General features: G+C 35.0%; 1 protein-coding gene across 2 annotated transcripts in view; it reads left to right on the top strand.

Annotated features, from left to right (window-relative positions):
• MYOM2 (myomesin 2) overlaps positions 1-21,076 on the top strand; it is an 80,021-nt gene that overhangs the window by 44,044 nt on the left and 14,901 nt on the right. For both annotated transcript variants that reach the window (XM_035321964.1, XM_035321965.1), the window contains exons 19-29: positions 1,146-1,333; positions 3,841-3,967; positions 8,342-8,520; positions 8,696-8,810; positions 9,403-9,559; positions 9,666-9,772; positions 11,642-11,686; positions 12,136-12,272; positions 16,473-16,617; positions 16,734-16,793; positions 17,997-18,064. In XM_035321964.1, coding sequence (XP_035177855.1) covers positions 1,146-1,333; positions 3,841-3,967; positions 8,342-8,520; positions 8,696-8,810; positions 9,403-9,559; positions 9,666-9,772; positions 11,642-11,686; positions 12,136-12,272; positions 16,473-16,617; positions 16,734-16,793; positions 17,997-18,064 — 1,328 coding nt within the window. The remainder of the gene's footprint in view (positions 1-1,145; positions 1,334-3,840; positions 3,968-8,341; positions 8,521-8,695; positions 8,811-9,402; positions 9,560-9,665; positions 9,773-11,641; positions 11,687-12,135; positions 12,273-16,472; positions 16,618-16,733; positions 16,794-17,996; positions 18,065-21,076) is intronic.

Genomic DNA, 21,076 nt, shown 5'->3' with positions numbered 1-21,076 from the left:
CTTATAAACACTTATGAGATGTGAATGGCTTTAATCTGTCTCAGTAACCTTAACAGGAATTTAGCACGACTATTTATAAGTGACTTACATTTGCATGGAAAGAATCTTTCTGCAGTATTATTTTAAGGATGTTTATGGAGTTTTCTGTGTTCATTCTTAGTTGCAAAGAAGTGCTAATAATTGCAAAGGCCATGTTTTATGGCCTCTTAGAGTCACACCATGTTTGAAAAAAAAAAGAACAAAAAGACCATTTGTGCTGATTACTATCCATTTTCACGCTGATCACTAGTACAGCTACAAGATCAGGGTCCGTGTCAAGGTCTCTATTAACATACTGTCTTCTACATGAGGAAAGTCACATTGTTTCAAGTTATACTGGCAATTCAACTGAAAAGATCAGATGAACTTTAAGTGCAGGACCTCAGGCTGTTCTGGCTGTAGCACAACAGGGCAAGAAAGGCATGTCTTCTGGCAAACTGTCATGCAAAGATGGCAAATACAAAATGGTGCTTGCTAGAAAGGGTGTTTGCCAGTTTGATAGGCCTAAAAAGCAGCTCAGGAAAACTCTTCTCTTTATAGGAAGCTGCCTACATGGAATTTATGCTTCTGCCATAGGTGGGAGTAAACAGATGAAAGAAATGTCTTTTTTTGTCTAACATGGGTTAAGATAATGAAAGCCTAAATATTTTCTATTCCTTAAAGGGCAGATAGTACTCTTAGTCTATAGTAGGCTTGTAATATGGGGATAGGAGGAAAAAAACATGAAGCCCATAGACAGTCATATCACTTCATTTAAATTCATAGTCACTTTTTTGTTTGTTTGTTTTTTAATCAATTCTTAATGTATTCCAAAATTTGATTAGTTTATTTTCTTCTTAGCAGGAAGATGTCTTCTGAGCCATTTCAATCTTGCAGCATAATATTTGGTCTGGAGACACTTTCGCTAGCATTACTATTTCCAATACCGAAGATCTTCATCTGTTTCTTCTTACTGCCTCCTGAGAGGGCAGCACATTAGGCAGATTTTTCACACAGAAGCTTCCACAGTTATGCCTAGAGACAAAATTAATGTTTGTTAGCAACTTTACAATGACACTGTGGTGTTTTAGACTGTCCTAACTCTCAGGATGCTTATTTCCTTATAGCTTGCCCATCATATCCTCATGGTATTACGCTTCTGAACTGTGATGGTCATTCAATGACCCTTGGCTGGAAAGCACCAAAGTACAGTGGAGGTTCCCCAATCCTTGGTTATTATATGGATAAACGGGAAGCTAACCATCAAAACTGGCATGAAGTCAATTCTTCCCTTATTACCCGGACAATTTATACGGTTGGTACTTTTTATTCCTTAGCTTTCTGGACTTGTGCTATTTCTTTGCTTTTGGCAGAGTTCTGCTTTCTTACAGATAAATTATTTAAAATTTATTTACTGCAGTACAAACAGGCCCTCCCACAGTGTATTTTGGAGTGCGATAAGCCTAAAAACTGAGCTGGAGATACCATAAACCAGTGACATCTGTTGCTATGAAATTCAAAGGCCAATATTTCCATCTAGAAGAGGAAACTTTTGAAGAAATAGTTGTGAAGCACATTTCTTACAAAGGAAAAGATAAGCTATGGCATGCTTCATAAACTGCATTCATTAATGAATACTATGTGTATCACCACTGTAATAACTTGCAGAGAAAAGATGGAAGAAGCATTCAGCAGGACAGATTACCATGTTGTCTGTACAATTGGAGACATGAAAATGAAATGGAGATGGGCTGGAATGTAGCGGGCCCTGCTCTTTCTCTCAACTTTTGCCTGCAAATGGAAAGGGGATTCTATTGATAAACATATCATTATGTTTACTATCCTCCTTTCCAGAGTACTAGATCAATAATTTTAGTTTTGAAATAAATTACTTCTGGTAGCTCTTATGTGTTGAATCTTTTTTAACAGAGGAAAGTTCTGATGTTAACCTCCAAGAGGAAAGATTAATAAGAGGATATAGCAAGTAATTAATATCAATATGATATTGATTATCAATATGGTAAGATCAATATGATGCTTGTTAAGTTAAACAATCAGATTATTTTTTTTTTTTCCCAAAAATGCATCTTAAAATTATCTTTGCAAGCAATTAACTTTTCCATAAATGCCAGGGCAGAAGCAGGTCTTTAGCAGAAATTTGATGCTAAAGTAGAAAATGCTTCAGATGAGCTCAGGAGGCAGTTGCATAGAAGGCAGTTGGCAATACCCAGGTGTATGAATGCTTTTGACTGAGTTTATAACCGGCATCTCTGACATAGCAGATGGAGCATGGATGGTGAGAAATAAAAAAGGGTGGATAGGATAGGCTCAAAACGGCAATGCTAAGCAATGCTTTCCAAATATTTTCATTGTTTAATGCATTTGTAAACAAATGACAAATGTAAATTAAGGGAAACCATTCAGAGTTTAATTAATATGATATTTAAGTCTCAGTCCTTCTAGTAGCTGTATTTGTGCCTGAAGGTGCATCTTCATATGTTATTTTGATGGACTGGAATCTGAAATACTGATGGGAAATAAAAGAAAGAGAGAGTTTTTAGTATCACAGAATATTTATGATACTGCAAGCAGACAAAGCCCTCAGATACACAGTACAGCACCAGGAAATCATTAAAGTGTAACCTTCTCTGATTAAATAATTCTATGGGAACCCACAGACATTCTTTCTGTAATAATCTGGGTTTTCAAAACCATATTTACAAACTGAGCTGTTGTTGTCTCTTGTAATTTATACTATATAGCTCTCTATTGTCAGGAAATTCTATCTAAATTGTATCACTGCCTGGCTTTTCCTAGCTTACTTTGTGTGCTTTGGTCTTGCCTCAGATAACCATCCCATCATATGTTCTTTCCCGTAAAAAATATCACACTAAAATCCTTTCTCTTTTATTTTCCCAGAGAATACAATCATAGTTTATTTATTCACGAAAATTTAAAATAGTTCAGTTTTACTACTGCTAGAGGTACTGACTACAGCTGCATCTTTCTCTTGAGATATATGATTAAGTAGAACTCTGGGAAAATTACCCGGAGGACTGAGTTGCAGAAGACTTGTTTATTGTGGTCTGGTAGGTGCTCAGTGTCAAAAATCTCATTCCTTATAACTTGCATACCTTGACCTCAAAATCTGAGATGGTGATGTGGCGATAGACTCATTGGGAAAGCCCAGGTTCATTTACTAGGGACCTTGGCAGAGGCATAACATGGATTCCATACTTACTTCCTCATCTTATAATGGTAGATAATGTGAAGAAAAAGACACATATAAGCCTGAAAAAAAAATCGGCAAGTGAGACTTTCCCAGTGTTATACCAGCGCACTGCTGAACTAAATGGATTGGCTTTTCTTTTAGTTTCCTGTTTTCCTCTCTTTCCTGGTCAGTCCACTATAACCTCTATAGGCCAAAGCACCATTTGAACTCTTCCTGAAGTGAATGATCATCCATAAGTAGTGAAAGAAGGTATTTCATCTTAGAACACCCTTCCCTAGTTACCTGCTGGTGGCCATTCATTATGTGGGGCTCCCTGGACCCTTGTTCTACCCTTTTACAGCCTCTCATGCCCATGCATTGAGTGCTGTTATTCCTAGGATGATGTGGCAGAAATGTGGAAGTACAGCCTAGACCACTATAGCGTGTTTGGCTTAAGAGTAAAATTCTCTAGAGTAGAGCCTGTCAGTACTCCAAGCACAGCAGTAAATCCTGATAATGAATTAAACAATGGTAAGATGTTTAAGTGTTTCATTTATTTAAACACAGTAAATCATAGCTTTTGATAATATCAATTTGTTTTCTCCAAACAGGTAGAGGATTTGATAGAAGATGCCTTCTATGAATTCAAAATTGCTGCTGCAAATATAGTTGGAATAGGTCAACCTTCAGATCCTAGCGAGCATTTTAAGTGTAAAGCTTGGACTATGCCAGAACCTGGTAAGTTAATCAGTTTCTCATGGATTTAAATTTAATACAAAGTCCTTAAAACATGGACATTGTAATACCCCAGCCAAACTGCTGGATGTCTTTTGGTTCATTCTTGCCACGCTTACCTGTTGAATTTGCCACTGCTTCTGAGATCTCCTGTTAAAAGCTGCCTCCACATCTCTACTGATGACTTTGGATGTCCTGAGAAGTGGGTGACCCTTACTTAGCTTGCTGAGCATCACCTTCTTTCACTGCCCATATCAGAACAGAAAGTCTTCAGCCTTTAATCGCGTGTTTTCATTTCTGTCAGTTTTTTATCCCTAGACCTATAAGTTCCATCTCATCCTCTTCACCAGTACAACATATTTTATTTTTGTGTTATACTCAGGACAATAACTTCAGTATATTAAGACTATTTCTGGAGCTTCATACCCCAAAGCTATTTTTTTTTTTTCCATAAATAAGACACAGCAGGGGCCTATTTCACGGCCTATAGGCAAGTAGCACTACATACCTCACAACTTACAGCTAAATTCTCACAGCCTCAGCTACTGTGCTCCCTTATTTATGTGATTACCTCAGATTGTACCCAGGTTTTACCTGACAGATAGTTATTAGCCAAGTGTTAGAAAAATGTGCTAACAACCACATAGTAGGAACACTTGTGTGTTGGTACTCAAACCTGTGTTTAGGCTGCTTGTAGTTTAACAGTGCAGATATGGCCCAAACCTGTTAATTGCGTTGCTAGCTCCTTAAAAAAAAAAAAAAAAAAAAAAAAAAAAAGTTAAATAAGAAGCATTGTGAATTCAAGACCCCCAGCAGATAAAAAGTTGATCTTTAGGTATCTCATGAGCATATAAATTTGTTCCTAAATTTTAGACATCTATGGAATTGGTTCTTCAGTAATGCTTGAGTTCTGTAAATAATTTGTGAAAGGGTTTTTGAGGGCCACTATGCTTATTTCATAACACTCTCACTAGTACTTTTGCTGAAAATAGTTCTTATATCTGGTACTGATTTCCCTAAACAAAGGGTGTCACAATATATATATAATGATATATGCCCATAATGAAACACAGGCATCTACCACTTTTATGTATTTCTACCTTCTTTTCCCCCAAATGCTGTAAAACACAGCTGTGTTGTTAAAATGTATCCTATTTATGACACTGAGCATCCGAATACCATTAAGGATCCATTCTAATACCTGTTTAAGTAATCAGGATCTGTCTGACAGCTACACACATCTACTTCATGCCTAAATGGTCGTGCAGGTTTTTTTTCTCTATAAAACAAAAACAAATGCCTTAAATTATTTTTGTAAAACTACTGGAATTTTTACTTATTTCAAAAAGGCATAATTAGCTTAAGAAGGCAAGAAAATTTCATTTTCCCTTTCTGTTATATGTAAAATGTATTTCTTGCCTAGAACCAGAAACAAGAAATAATTCAGTGAGATAATAGAATCATTTACTATGGAAGAGCCTCAGATGTCATCCAGTTTGACTCCTTGCCCCCATGCAGGATCAGCTATACTTATCTAGCTGTTGGCAGAGGCTTGCTTAATCCATCCTTAAAGACTTCCACCCATGAAGGAAGTCCAGGTTCTCTGGGCAGGATCTATTCCTAATAGATCCTGTGCTTAGAATTCAAAAAGTTTACTGTGCTTAGAATTCAAAAGTTTTTCTGATATTCCTGAATCTTTCTTCTAGCAATTTAATCCTTTTTATTTCTTGTTCTGTCCACTGAGGATGTGAAGAAGATACTGTTCCTTTCCTTTTTGCATCAGACTTCCTGTGTTTAAAACTTTATCAGAACCCCAGCTTTCCCCTTCAGTTAACAAAAAACAGTTTGTGCTGTGATTCCCCCTGGATCATGTACTCCCCATCTCTAAATAAATATATTATTTTCCTCTTTTGAACTTTTTCTAGTTGGTTCATGTCTTTCTTGAATGGCAGCACACAAACTGGAGACCTTATTTCAAATAAAGATTTATCAATACTGAGCAGAGAAAGAGTAATTCCACACATCCTAAAATTATATGCCTGTTTATAAATCCCCTTCTATTTTCCTTTTTAAAATATTGCACTGTTATACTAAGCTTAGGGTTTACTTCTTTTTAATATCCAGATTCTTTTCTGCAAAACCACGTGTCAGAGAGTTACTCTTCATGTTTTCTAGCTAAATTCTTCTTTGAGTTCATAAATCTTACCTTCTTGATTTAATGACATGACAAAGCTGTCAATAACAAAATGTTTAATCTTTTGACCTTAACTCTCACTGTGTTAATTACATTTTCTTATCATTCTGTAATATTTAGTATAAATACATCATCAGAGGAACAATTACTTTCCTTAAAGAAAGGATCTGTGATTTATAGTGTTTTGAAAACGTCAATGAAATTGCCTAATGTAAACCAATGAAGATTATCCTTCATTTTAAATGATACATAAAGAAATAAAATAAAAGGTACTTTCAGGAAATGAAGAGAATGAAATTTTCATTTTCATAATGAACAACCTGACCTTTGTGCTCCTTAGCTGATTACATTGTTCTCGTTATGAAACAGCTGAGCAGAGTATTGCATTCATCCTGCTTAAAAAACACCACAAGGAAACAACCCCCTTGCCTCCCCAAATCCAAACCTGTTAAAATTTTTCCCAAGCCTTTTTTAAACAGTGGCTTAGCAACAGCAAAAAGAAATATTTGAGATTTAAGACTGGAAGAAAGAGGCTGATCCTTTTCCCTGGCTGACTAAAGATATTGAAGACTAATGTAATGTGACTGCAATATACTCCCAGTGTCAACAAAATATTCTTCCACATTTTGATATGGAAGAGAGGCTTCATTCTAATGACCAAATCTCCTTGCAAGACTTCCAGTGTGAGTGATGGATTCCTTGCCCAGAGCCCATTATTATTTCATCATTCTACAGAACTTCGGTCTTAGGTATATCTGAGAGCCTCTGTGAGCTAGTGATGATATTGAATGAATTATTTTACATGACTTTAAAAAAAAAAAAAAAAGAATCATCTGTAGTCTCAGACTGCTCAGAATAGAACATACTTCATTACACATTTTCTTCTGCTGTCTAGATTTCTAGTAGGTGCATCTGCTAGTGGAAATTTAAGTATCTTTGGGTTTGTAGACATTTAAGTTGGGATTTTTCCAGAGCCCTGAGAGAAGACTTTAGGTTCCCTGAAAATTGCAGTCTTTCCACGAGAAATCTAATATTTAACCTCATAAGATCTGCAGCAGGTACTCTTATGTTTTTTTTTTCTGAAATGTGTTTATCCACTATGGAGAAACTCCTGCTGTTTTTGCTGTAATGTGCTGAATTTCAACCTTTAGAAATCTCATGTTCATTCCTCACAAGTTAACATCGTATAAGCTGCAATGGCAATCATGTTTATTTGTAAGGTTTTTCTACTTTGTTTTACATGATGAGACATTTACTAGGGAAAAGTATTATCTTTATTTAGGCCAAACTGACAACACTGGTATATCCTTACGTCTCAGGTACTTTCATCTTTCCTCATTCTAAATTTAAATTACAAGAGGCAAGCTCCCATCTACATTCTTTGGCTGAATAGCAGTATTGTCACAGGTGATATCAGTATGGTAGTAAATGCTTATGGTTATGCCTTTTTAGCCTACAGATATAAATAAATTTCAAAAAAAGAATAATACTTCAGGTTAAACTGAATGGAACCAGAACAGTTAAGTGAAGGGAGAGGAAAATATCGTAATGAGAACATTACCTGATAGCTTCAAAAGTAAGAATGCTCACTTGTTCCTATAGCATCAGAATGCTTTTGGTGTAAATAAGTCTCCTAGCAGATACTCTATTCAGAAGTTCTTCTTGGCTATCATTATTCAGCTCACAATTAAAAATGCTTTTCTGCCAGGGAACGTGAAGTCTGATCCCAAATCTACTGTACTGGTGGGTTTTGGACCAGGCTGAAGGATCATGTTTCCTGTATACCAAGAAAAAAAAAATATCCTGATGCTAAATTATGAACCTGAGTCTAAGCTCAGTGAAACAACTTTGATTTGGGACTAGAAAATTAAATAATACACAAGAAACCTCTGTTCCTTGTTGGAAGTTTTTAAACTGCATGGATTTTCCAGAAGAGTAACTTTCCCTTAGAATGGAGTTATTGAGATCCAGCTAAGAATGCATGCTTTCAAATATTAATATCACTCACCATATAAAGCAGGTATTACTGTGTGCCTCAGTATCACATATACTAAGTTCATTATATAGGAGAAGATATTTAAAAGCAAGCACAGTTAAAACAAAATCAAAATTGTGCATTTCCATCTCTACTTTTTAAAAGTTTATTATATTGAAGTGAAATTCCAATATTTGAAATATTTTAGGTCCTGCCTATGATCTCACGGTTTGTGAAGTTAGAAACACGTCACTGGTTCTTCTGTGGAAAGCTCCTGTGTATGAAGGCAAAAGCCCCATTACTGGCTATTTAGTGGACTATAAGGAAGTAGATAAAGAGGACTGGATCACTGCTAATGAAAAACCTACTGCACAGCGCTATTTTAAGGTAACATTTACATTGTAGATAGTGTTAATTCAAGACTGAGTTTTAAGAACACATGGTTGAGTACAACAAAGATATATATATATATATAATATGCTTCTGCTAACATCTTCATATAGTTAAACAAAAGAGTCTAGACTGTTTTCTTAAATTGACTATGATCTTTGTCCTGTTCAAGGTCACAGATTTACATGAGGGTCATACCTATGTGTTCAAAGTTCGTGCAGTGAATGATGCTGGGGTAGGCAAGTCGTCTGAAGTATCTGAACCAGTGCTTGTTGAGGCAAGGCCAGGTAATGAATTGTTTTTATCTCCTCTACTTCTAAAATACTGAAATACTTAGAAGTGGATTTGATCAATCTGATTTGATATTTTAGTGCAGATAAGAATTTTGAGAGTTCAGGAGCTCTTAGCCTTAAAACTTGAAAAACTTCTGTGGGTACAGAGGTACTGCCAAGCTTTGTTGCTTTATTTACTGCAGGAAATATTTTGATAATCAGTTATTTTAGTTTTTCTTTTCATAAACAAAGGTGCTACTTGCTCTGAGTGAAGAGAAGGATAACATTACATGTCTATTTAAACTTCAGGACTGATAATAAAATTAATTTGTTTACATATTCTCATATCCAGTTGCATTTTCTAGCTTTCTCAATAAGCTTTTGTATTTTAGCATGTTTTGTTTTTTTTTTTTGTGTGTGTGCAGAATAAGAATGTTGCTAGAATGTGAAGCTGAATCAGAATATGACAAACATTCTTCTACATATGCAAGTAAAAGAATATATATAAGTGGAGAAGGACAGAATCTGCATAGGCTTTTATCGTTTCCGAATTGCAACCCTAAAAAGAAATGTACCTTTGACATTTGATTTGATTCCCATTTTGCAGGAACGAAAGAAATCTTTTCAGGTGTGGATGATGAGGGTAATATTTACCTGGCTTTTGAGTGCAAAGAAGCTACAGACGCATCTCATTTTGCGTGGGGTAAATCATATGAGGAGATTGAAGATTCTGATAAATATAAGATTGAAACAGAAGGAGATCAGTAAGTCATGCAAGTTTGTATCAAACTACCAGAAGCTTGTACTGTTAAAAATCTCAATAACATGAGAAAACCCACTGATTATATCCTTCATTATTGATTATTTTAGTTCTAAGCTGTACTTCAAGAATCCCGATAAATCAGACTTGGGAACTTACTCTATCTCAGTGAGTGATACAGATGGAGTTTCATCCAGCTTTGTTATGGATGATGAAGGTAAGGCTCTTACCATCTCTTGTGCTTCTTCATTTTATCACCTTGACTGCACTGAAAGTTGTCCAAGAAAGAAAAACAATCAAACCACACATTCTTTCCTGTGCATAAAGGAAAAACAAAAGACAACTCAACTGACTTCATGTGATTAGTTATTTTTCTGATTATCACAATAATGAAAGTTGGGATAAGTTAAGGCAATAAAAAAAAATCCAATTAGATATGGTTTCTTTATGCTGGGACTATAATTATGTTAGAAAAGATCTTTTTCACTTTTACTATAAAATGTTTCTTTTTGCATTGTTTTGTGAACCTCTTCATCTTGTATGTCACTTATGCTATGTTTTGACTTTCTAGCCTTTTACACCTTATAATTGGCTCTTCATTAGCTGCCTAACAAGGAATCTTATCTAATATGACAGAGACAGGACTTGAGGCTCTACATATGATATAATAAAGCTGAGATGCACAGAAGCTTAAATTAGCTTTGTTTTACTTCATTTTAGCTATTCTATATCATATGAGTTACAATGAATTTGCTTCCGTCTGACTTCAGTTTACCATGGAGGGGTACTTAGGTAAAAGGTGAAGGGGAGAACTTTGCTGTTTTTTCACAAAAATGACTGTTGTTTTCCCAGTCCACAGGCTGTAGTTGTTATGCCCAGTTCCCAAACTAAGCATGATTATCCCTTACATTCTTTTTGACATTCAAGAAGAAGCAACGAGATACTGTGCAAGTCTGATAGTAGGCAGGACTTCTGTCACAGTGTAAAATGCATCAATCCTATTCAAAGTACATGTTGAGAATAAACTATTGTGCAACCACAAAAAGAATGGTTTTCCAGGACATGGACCATTTATTTGTGTATATTCTTAGAATGACCAATATCTTCTTTTGCTAGGGAAGGTAAAATTGCAATATTTTTGATTAATATTTTTGATATTGATTATCAGACCTGCATTTGATTATGAGAACTTCCCTTTGGTGTAGTTTTGAAGCATCACTCCGAAAACCGTTTATAGGTCTTGTTACCTTCAGTTTTATATTTCCAGGTTTTTCCATTCAAGATAAGAAGTTTCATGACCCACTTTTAGCACGTCTTCTCTGGTCATATCTATCACTCAAAATTACACTTGTATTTGTACTCTGTCCCTGAATGAGTGTCAGTTTTGTCTTAGCACTGAAAACCATTATATCACAGCCAACTTCCTCAAATGCTATAAATTCTCCTGTAATTTTGCTAAATCCTCAACTATGTCATAAATACTTGATAATTTCCATCAATCTTTACATTATCTGTAAATATGGAATTGGCAGTGATGTTCATATTCCATATCTATACTAGTAATGAATATGATAAATAAGGTTAGCATGAAAACCTAAGAATATGATTTCTAGACTCGCACAGCCTTCATGAGGATTCAGTGTATTAAGTAGAAATTTCTGCACCTTTTTTCAGACAAATCTGCACTCAATGTTGTTTCCTGCCACAGTAAAACAAGATTTTCAGGTACTTGGTCAGAAAGGAGGTCAGCAGATAAAAGAGCCTTATGCACTCTTTAGAACCTATTGTCTCCCATCCTTAGTTTCAGTCCCACAGGAAGTTTAAGATAGGTTTCATCCCTTATTTAGATTCTCTTGCATAAGAGAGTATGCTTGAAATAGGAACGTTCACTAAATCCATGCATCAGAAATTAAGTTTCTTAAATCTTGTTTTTAAGACATTATCTTCTGAAGAAAGTTGAATATTTCACATATAAGACATAAGGAGATTATTTATTCACTGATGCTCTTATTTACCTTCTTTGACAATCATATTCTGACTGTTTTTTCAGAATAAATGAAAACATGCATATTTTTCTTAATTTCAGAGTTGGAACGTTTGATGGCAATAAGCAATGAAATAAAAAATCCAAGTAAGTTGAAGATCTGAATCTATTCTATATTTCTAGAAGAAATATAATTATGTAGTTATGACTAGAGTTCCCAAAAATTTCTTCCTGAGACAATGGAAGCTTTCATTGTCTTTCCATTCATTTAGAAGAATATTAGTTTGCATTGAATAAAAATTGTCGTTACTTATAAGTCTTTTTGGAGTTTAACTTTGACAATATATTAGAATCTGCTACTAGCAGATTCCTTAAATATTGTGCAAACAATAAATTGTAAGCCCTGCTCTCTCTTTGATAACATTAGATGTATTTTCCCTGCATAAAATTAATTCTATATTCAGCATTCCAAATATAATGGGGAGATAGTAATGTTTTACTACAATAGTCCCTTTTCTAAGAAGGGTTCATGCATTACTGACTTTTGATTGCCTTTTTTTTTTTTTTTTTTTTTTTTTTTTTTTTTTTTCCTGCAGCAATACCTCTGAAATCAGAATTAGCTTATGAGGTTCTTGAGAAAGGTGAAGTTCGTTTCTGGATTCAAGCTGAGAGTTTATCACCAGATTCTACCTTCAGATTTGTTATTAATGATAAAGAAGTTGAAAACAGTGATGTAAGTGCATATGGAGTATTATATATATCTGTGAATTTGCTTAAAAACAGTTTATACACTAACAGTTTTTTTTTTCTATTTTTATAGTTGTTTAAAACTACTAAGTATCAGTCTTATAATACTTGAAAGCAGTGTCAATCTTTAGCCTAAATCCTTTTCACAACGTAGAATTCATGTTGCAGAGTGATCTTATTCTAGATGACCAACAGCCAAAGAGAAGAAGTTAGACCCTTAATAAATGCATCTGATTAAAAGTGGCGTCCAAATACTTTAGGAAAAGAACTCAAGCCAAAAAAGCTGCTTCAAGTACAGATTTTGACTACAAAACAGCAAGATGCTGTTCCCTGAGGCACTCTGAGGCCACTGCTAGTAGTTCTATGTATAATGTGGGAGGCACTTGATAGTGCAACAATAATCATAGATACAAAAGTTTTAGATGGTGTCAGTTTCCTTTATTTTTATTATTATTTTTAATTTTGGCCTCGACAGTAAATAGGAACTGAATGGTTACATGAAGAAGAAAGAGCAAATGAAATGAATCTTGTTGCATTCTTATGGTCTAGGAAGACCATTCATGCTAAAAAGATTGGGATGAGAAGAAAGCAAGGGCATGTCCTTGCCAAGCTGGAGTATGGTTCATATAAAGGGCATAAAGTACAGTACTAGAAATATCTTCCCCTGTGAGGAATCCACCTACAGTGCAGCTGTTTGAAAGTTTCAGTTTATTCCTGAGGTTGCAAAGCCTGTTTTTGGCCAGAGAAGTTTGTCAGCATTTTTACACCATAGAAAAGCAAGGAACATTTCCTTTAATTACATATTGACAGGTGGAAGAGGAAGTGTTCCTCAGCAAAATACTTCTGTTCTCTGCATTTCTTAATTTAAGAAGTAATAAACTCTAGCACTGAAAGCCTGAATATTAGTGACTAGGATGTATTGAAATTGCGATATTCTGTCTTGGCAGTCTCAGTGGAACAGAATAAGCTATTTTTAGTTCACATATGTTTTGAAAGTGTTGACATCAGAGAGAGAGAGAGTGCCTTGAAGTGGATCTGCATTATTTCACCTCTTTAATTAGTAACCCACAGGTGACATTTACTTTTGGAGATTGATTATATTTTTGTGGAAAGTCACATAAAAGCCTGGTATTTATGGTGCCAATAAAATCATTGAACTTCATCTTGCTGCATAATGGCAATAGTTAGAAGCCTAATTACACTCTAAAACCTGCTTGGAGACTGGACTACAGTCACTGAACATGTTCAATAGACCATTATGCTGGTGAATTGTAGCCTGTTTCTTGACACTGACTAAAGTGATAAATTTTTCCTTCTAGGTCCTACAAAGGGAACAGTTTCTATAACATTTTGAAATAATCTGAGAATAGAATGAACTGAACCCCACTTACTCAGCTGTAAATTTAATCTTTTTATGATTTTTCTTGACTCAAAAGCAGGAAATACAAACATTTTTGGAAGTGTGGTAAAGAATCTGATTGAAACATACACCTTGATTTTCTTGTTCTGCTTCTGGAAAATCTCAATTTAACCTTCTCTCTAAGAAATCATTAAATTAATGCAAGTGTTGTCCTTGACTTCTGCGGGCAAGAGATTATACGTGAGAATTTGAATTTGCGCTGTTTGATAATTTGCTGCAACTATATCCTCTCTTCTAAATCTACCTGGCCTATCTTCTCCACTCATATATATAAACTCTTACATAAGTAATTATACTTACTTTTGGTTATATTAATTATTTTTGAACTGTTCACTTTGCACAGGTTCCTATACAACAGAATAAACAATTTCTGAAGTTTAAACATTCCCTCCTTTTCTAATTGATTGCCATTTCTTCCTAACACTTTTCTGAATTTCAGGTGCCAATTATTTCCATATGAATTGCACTGAAGTCTTTACATTCCCAAAGCCTCAGTGTTCCTTATTCTGATTTCTAGAAGAGGGCAGGCACCACCTCTGTACAATTCAAAACAGGGTCAAGTTCATCTGGTCCTACTGTCTTTGTCTGTTTTAAGATATTTTTTGTCATTTCACAATTCCATAATACATGTTCTTTTAATGATCTTTTAGTTTTAAGATGAAGGGGAATGAAAAGACATCTCTTTAAAGGATTTATGTCTCATTGATGGTGCCCATGTATTATTTTTTTTCTCTGTTAAATTGAACCATGGCTTTCTATTTTCATTCATTTATGGCATTTACAATATTTTTCAAGTTTTCAGTTCTGTCTTCTCCTAGATATTTTTGACTCTTCCTTTTTCAGGTATTCTGTGATATCATATGGTTTATAATGTGCATTGGATGCATTTTTCCTTTTTTTTTTTTTTTTTTTTTTTGTTGTTGACGCTGTTATAAACTTGACAGCACTTTACAGATTCATATCCTAATTTACACTTGTACTGTTGGTACATTTGAAAGCACCAGTAATGAATGCTAACAACCTTGAATATGTCAATGCTATTCTTAGATAGGCACCTCAGGTAGCTGCGAGTGTGGCAGATTTCCCTACCCTTATAGCTGTCCTTCATTTGACTACTTTTGCAGGTTTTCCCCAGTTGGTAGTTTTGGTGTACTGAACATAATTTAAGTGAGCATACATTGCATTAAGTCCTGCATCTGTGTGGGAGCTATTCTACCAGGCTTGCTGTCCATATAACAGTGAATATGTTCCTGAGGCTGGCCGGGAGGTGTCCCTCAAAGGTGAAGAAGAAATATATGTGGGGTCATTCTTTCTAATTTTAGACAAGTACTTAAAGTTCCTTCCTCTTAAGGAATTGGTCCCAGAGAGTTCAACAAGTGTTATTTTTATCCATCCCCCCCCCCCCCCCCCCCCCCCCCTTTTTTTTTTTTCTTTTCCTCTTTCATATTCTTTCCTAAACACACAGATAAAGCCTGTGGCTTTATCTGTCTGTTTCTGGTTTTGGATTCCAAAAAGAAGGTTAATAAAAATATTCTGTTTATAAGGAAGGCCTCCTGTCTCCTTATAACAGCTACAGGCTCTGTAATAACTTACTGCATCACTTAAAAGTGATACTTTTATCCCTTATTGAATTGAACTGTTGTCCTGTAACATCCTTGGCTGCACTAGTTACCCAAACACATTCACCAAGTATATTCTGTGAATTATTTTTTGCTTTACTTTAGGCATTTTTTAGTTGAGATTCAAACAATGTCACTGTTAGTGGGACACACAGTCCTCATAGTTTACTCAGTGAATGAAAGAGATATTATTCAGGATAATATGGTTGTATCTAAAATAGTACCTGCAAATTCTAAACACATTTTGCAATTATTGTCCAATATTTGCTTATAATTTTCTGTTTTCTTGAAGATTCCTGCTAATTATTTATCTTTCTAGAATAATTATTAGAAAGCAAACACAAAAAGGACACAAACAGTGAAAAGCATATTTATTTTAGAAGTCAAGTCAATATTTGGTATTTTGGGTATTCTCCAAGGACTTTAGTAGGTAGCTAGATGTTTTGACAGAATCCTAGTTCTCTTTTGCTGGACTTTGTTGATCTTAGTTCCCAGAATCGCTGTTGGTTTTGAACTCGGAAGCCACAAGTTACTGTTCTCTGTCATGGTCTTACACTTTAGCATTCTGCCAAAAGAATATGTAGTAGAAGATGAGCAAATCATTATATCCTTCCAATTTTTTTTTTTTTTTTTTTTTTTTAGTGAGAAAAAAAAATCCTATATCAAGCTGCCACATGTCTCAGAGGTATTTAGTAGTTATGATGGTTTGAATTTGTTAAGATGGATTTATTTACAAAGTACATATTTGAAGATCCACATCTCTGTCTACAAACTTAGCACTTGCAGCTATCTTTGTAATCTGCAAGGAATAGTGTTTTAAACTAGCAAAACCCCTTGAACTGGAAGCTGTACTGCAGCTAAAGGCTGGATTTGGAGGCTCTTCAAACGTGCATAGTGCTATTATTTTTAAATCTAAAACATCTGTATTATGATGATTTCAGGATTCCAAATGCACATAGAAGTTCCTGCCACCTCTGGGACTTTGTTGTACAATATCAAATAAAAGCACAGCCCTCTTCCTATAGTTTATGATTAAAAGGACATGAAAAAGATCAAGTGCAGAGTTGGGGGATCCAAAACATGGCTACTGTGGTAGTGAATCATAAGTAATTAACACTATACTAAAGTTATTACTTCTTTATTTCAGAGGCATAAAATAAATTGTGACCGTCCAAATGGTATTATAGAAATGGTGATGGACCGATTTACAATTGACAATGAAGGTACCTACACAGTACAGATTCAAGATGGAAAGGCCAAGAACCAGTCTTCACTGGTTCTCATTGGAGATGGTAAGTTCACTGAAACATGGAAACTTTCAATGAGCCAGGTGAAGAAATTAACTTCAATTATTCCTTGAGTACTTTTGTGACTGACTTATCTTCTATTCACCTCTTCTGAAATTTAGCATTTAAGGCAGTATTGGCTGAGTCTGAGCTCCAACGAAAGGAATTTCTCAGGAAGCAAGGTAAGAGTACTAGGTGTTTCTAACTTCTATCAACTTCATTAGAAGATCAGTCTATCATACAGTTGGAGGGGATATTGAACCCTTGCTGGATGTGGATCTTATTTTCTAACATTGTATAATACTTGCAAATTTTGACAGAACTTTCATTAAGTAGAGAAATAAAGTGGGAATCCTTACAAGAGGTTATTTTTTGCTGAATATTCATGAGAAGTGTGCTTCCTGTAGGCTCCAATCCAGCAAAACACTTCAGCACGTTTAGTTTTAAGCACACAAGTTGTCCATTCATTATAACAGACAGAAGAGCTGACAGCAAAACACCAGTAAAGGAAGATTAAAATCCTGAACCTGTGGTTTCTGTCCAGGCAAAATTTCAGGTACCAAATGTACATACATTTTTTCTATAGTATAAGATAAAAATAGATTTAGGGAAGAAATGTTACTGTATATAAACTCACAATCAATGATTTAAGTGAAAGTCTAGGACTTTGTTACCTCCCATGTCTGGGTATTGCAATTAAAGGCCCTGATCCTCCAGACATTACTCAAAAATTTACTGATATGAATAACCACAATAACTTGAAAGAGACTATGTATATCAGTAAATTTACTGAAGGACATACATATTTGACTTCAGACCCTAAATAGGGAACAGGGATATTTCCTGTTCTGCTTGTAATGATTAATATATCTTTTTAACTTCAATTAATTTGGGCAAAAACTGTCTGGCATGTGTTTTTTGCTTTGAAAGTGCAATGTGGTGAGCATTTGAATACAGTTGTTTATTCTCAAGTTCCACCTGCATTAAACACATCATCTTGTTTGTAACTATTCTGTTTCTTTCCTATGCTTGCTTGGAAATTGGGCATAAACTTATTTAGTAAACTTACTTGTTTTTCTCACTGTTTTACATTTTGTAATGCTACATGATTTACCCTACAAACCAACAGATACGTGCCTCAAGTTTTTAATCTATACGTTAGACACCTGTGTTAATACAATGAATATTATATATAAAAATGAACATATAAAATGAACTGCAGGATTTTCCTTCTTGTTTGTTGGTAGTTCAGGAGTGCTCTCTGATCATTCTGGTGTAGGGATGTTAGAATGTAGTTATCAGCCTTTTTGTTTCTGTCACTAGAACTCTCTGTTATCCTTTCCTTCATTGTACCACATATGCTTCAAGACTATTTTTTTTCTTAGGTCCTCACTTCTCAGAGTTTTTGTATTGGGAAGTTACAGAAGAATGTGAAGTTCTACTTGCTTGTAAGGTGAGGAAATATACTTAAAATAATTTTTAGAATGTGTTGCTTAGGAGCTGAGGTAGGAAAATGTGTGGAAAGCTTTTGATGTTTTTACAATGAAAAAATTCCTACTGAAATATTTTTATTTGGACAAATTTTAAATCAAACTTTCTGAATTGTTGTTCTTCAGCAGTAGTCTTCATTAAAACAAACAAAAAAACCCAAGATCAAATCTTTAATGTAGAACAGGAGTAGTCTTAAAAAATAAAATAAAAAATTGGGAAATATGCAGATAACCTAATCTTTTATAATAACCATGAGTCATAAAAATTATTTAAATAAACTAATCATCCCTAAGTGGTCCTTCTTCCTCAAAAAGTAGCCACAGTTCAAACTCTTTCCTTACAGTTTTCTGATTTGGAGCTTCCTCTAACAAATTGTCCATTATTTAGTCAACTGTAACCAAACATGCGATAAAAGTTTTTAGAATTGCAGTTATAGAACAGGATTTTTATTATATTTGGATAATGACTTTGGAATCATAACTAATGCATAAGTGTATAGAATTCAGAATAACTTCTGCTATTAAGGTCTTTATATGCCATTCTGAACAGATATATTTTCATTTTTGTTGCTCTTTTCTAGAATAACTAATTAGAGATCTCAATAACAAAGTTAATTGAATTCAACAAGCACTTAACTCTTCTTCATTGCCTTTTCCTATTGTACAGACTTTACTGTATTCATTTTCTTCATTCTTTTGAATAAGTTTTTGACTTTTAATTAGATTAACTTGAATCATTCATTATGAGTAATATACATGCACTTTTTTTTCTTCCTTTTTTTTTTTTTTTTCCCTCTGCTCACTAATTAGGAGGCCTTTAACCTCAATTTATTCCCAGCAGAACTGACCTAGGTGGTGAAGCTGCCATTCTGCGTGCCCCCATTTCAGTGCTCAAGACTCATTAGCTAACATGGTACCTTTCCTGGTACTGAGCTGCATAGTTGCTGCATTTTATAATCTCATAGTGCATTTGCCTCAGGCATGAACTCTGCTTATCCTTTCATTAATTAAGTGTTGCTGAACCAGTTATACTAGTGTTAATTCTCTACAAATTAATCTGAAATTATCCTTCTTGTCTTTGACAGTAGAGACTTTTTATACCACAGAAATTGTGAAAGTCTGATTATATGCTTTTTACCAGTGTACTCTTCATTTGTTCAGTCAGAACGTTTTATGTAAATACAATATAAGATGTGGGCAGTCTGCAAATTCATCCTTTTAACTATGCCTTTGACCTTATAATGCTTGTAACTGTTTGTGTGTGACTGGCTGTTAGGTTAAGGCTGTTGTTGTTTATGCCCGTTTAACTGGTATTTACACATAGGCAGAAGTTGAACAATAAAACCTGGATTTGTCTGACTAATTTCAGGTACTTGACATTCAAGTCAGAGGTGTGGCTGACGTGGGCTGTATCTTCAGTAATAAAAATATCCAAGGAGTAATTGTTGCCTTCCTAGGCCATATTATTTCTTTCAGAGTGGCTCATATTCAAACTGCTCAGTTGGCTTCCTGTAGAGAAGACTGGGCTTACTTAGCAATTGATCCAGGTCTCTTCTAACCTCTTTGTAGTGCCCTTGTGCAAAAATAGTTTTCGTGGGTGTTGTTAGCTCTTGAAAGAGCCTGGGATAATGTGAAGGATGTGAAGTGACATGCAAGAGAGGGTTTTTGACCAGGAATTTCTCAAAGACTAAGACATGAAATAGAAGACTTTAAGAACTGCTAGCTTGTGTAAGACAGATAACTGATGGTACAATTCAGATTTGTAACAGTAATCATATGGTTCTACGTTTAAATAAATATGTAAGGTATGGTTCTACATACAATGGTTTGCATTGGAAGGGGCCTTAAAGGTCATCTAGTTCCAACCCCCCTGCCATGGGCAGGGATACCTCCCACCAGACCTGGTTGCTTAAAGCCCCATCCAGCTGGGCCTAGAACACCTCCAGGGATCGGACATCCACAGCTTATCTGAGCAACCTGTTCCAGTGCTTCACCACCCTCACAGTAAAGAATTTATTCCTTTTGTCTAATCTAAATCTACCCTCTTTTAGTTTAAAGACATTACTCTATGTCCTATTGCTACACTCCCTTACAGAGAGTCCCACCCCAGCTTTTCTGTGGGCCCCCTTTAGGTACTGGAAGGCCACTATAAGTTCTTCCCAGAGCCTTCTCTTTTTCCAGGCTGAACAACCCCAACTCCCTCAGCCCGTCCCCATAGCAGAGGTGCTCCATCCTTTTGATCATCTTCGTGGCCCTCCTCTGGACTTGTTCTAATAGGTCCATGTCCTTCCTGTGCTGTCAATAATAATGAAAAAATATAGATTGTGCTATGTATTAGAACATAAAATGTAGCATATGTACTCAGGTACCACTTCCATTCTATGGGATTGGACCTGATTGACTTTTGTTTGACTTAATCATTAATTCTGTAATAACTGAGGCTGATGAACTGTACTGATGAACTTTTTAGACCCTGAATGCGACAGGGACATATTTGTCGATCTGAATAACAATTTGGTGGTGTTTTCTTTTTATTGCATGTTTATTTTTCTTTACCTGCCAGCATCTACCATCATTTTTCTTCAAGTAGTTCTAAATTTCAGAATGTTCAGAAGCTACCCACTCTTGCATAGCCTTGACCTTTATTTGTACTGTATTTGTTAAAGGCAAGATTTCTTGTGTGTGGTTAAACAGTATAAAAGGTAACTTTTCATAGTAAATGTCAACATGAAATAACTTTGGCACTGCAAACTGCATGTGTCTGAATCTCAGTCTATTTATTGTCAGATTGAGTGCTAACAGTCTTTGATGAAAAATTGTTGAAAAGCATTAAAGGCTTGTTCCTTCGGGCTTTGTTCAAATAAAATTGCCACTCATGTCATATGACTATAGGAACAGCCACTTTATAGTTACTGGTAAATGTAAAATGCTGCTCTTTTTTTTTTTTTTTTTTTTTTTTTTTTTTTTTTTTTTTT

This window comes from Oxyura jamaicensis, chromosome 3 (assembly GCF_011077185.1).
Source record: "Oxyura jamaicensis isolate SHBP4307 breed ruddy duck chromosome 3, BPBGC_Ojam_1.0, whole genome shotgun sequence".
Classification (NCBI taxonomy): domain Eukaryota; kingdom Metazoa; phylum Chordata; class Aves; order Anseriformes; family Anatidae; genus Oxyura; species Oxyura jamaicensis.
The sequence above is the reverse complement of the archived record's forward strand: the minus strand, read 5'-3'. Positions and strand labels throughout refer to the sequence as shown.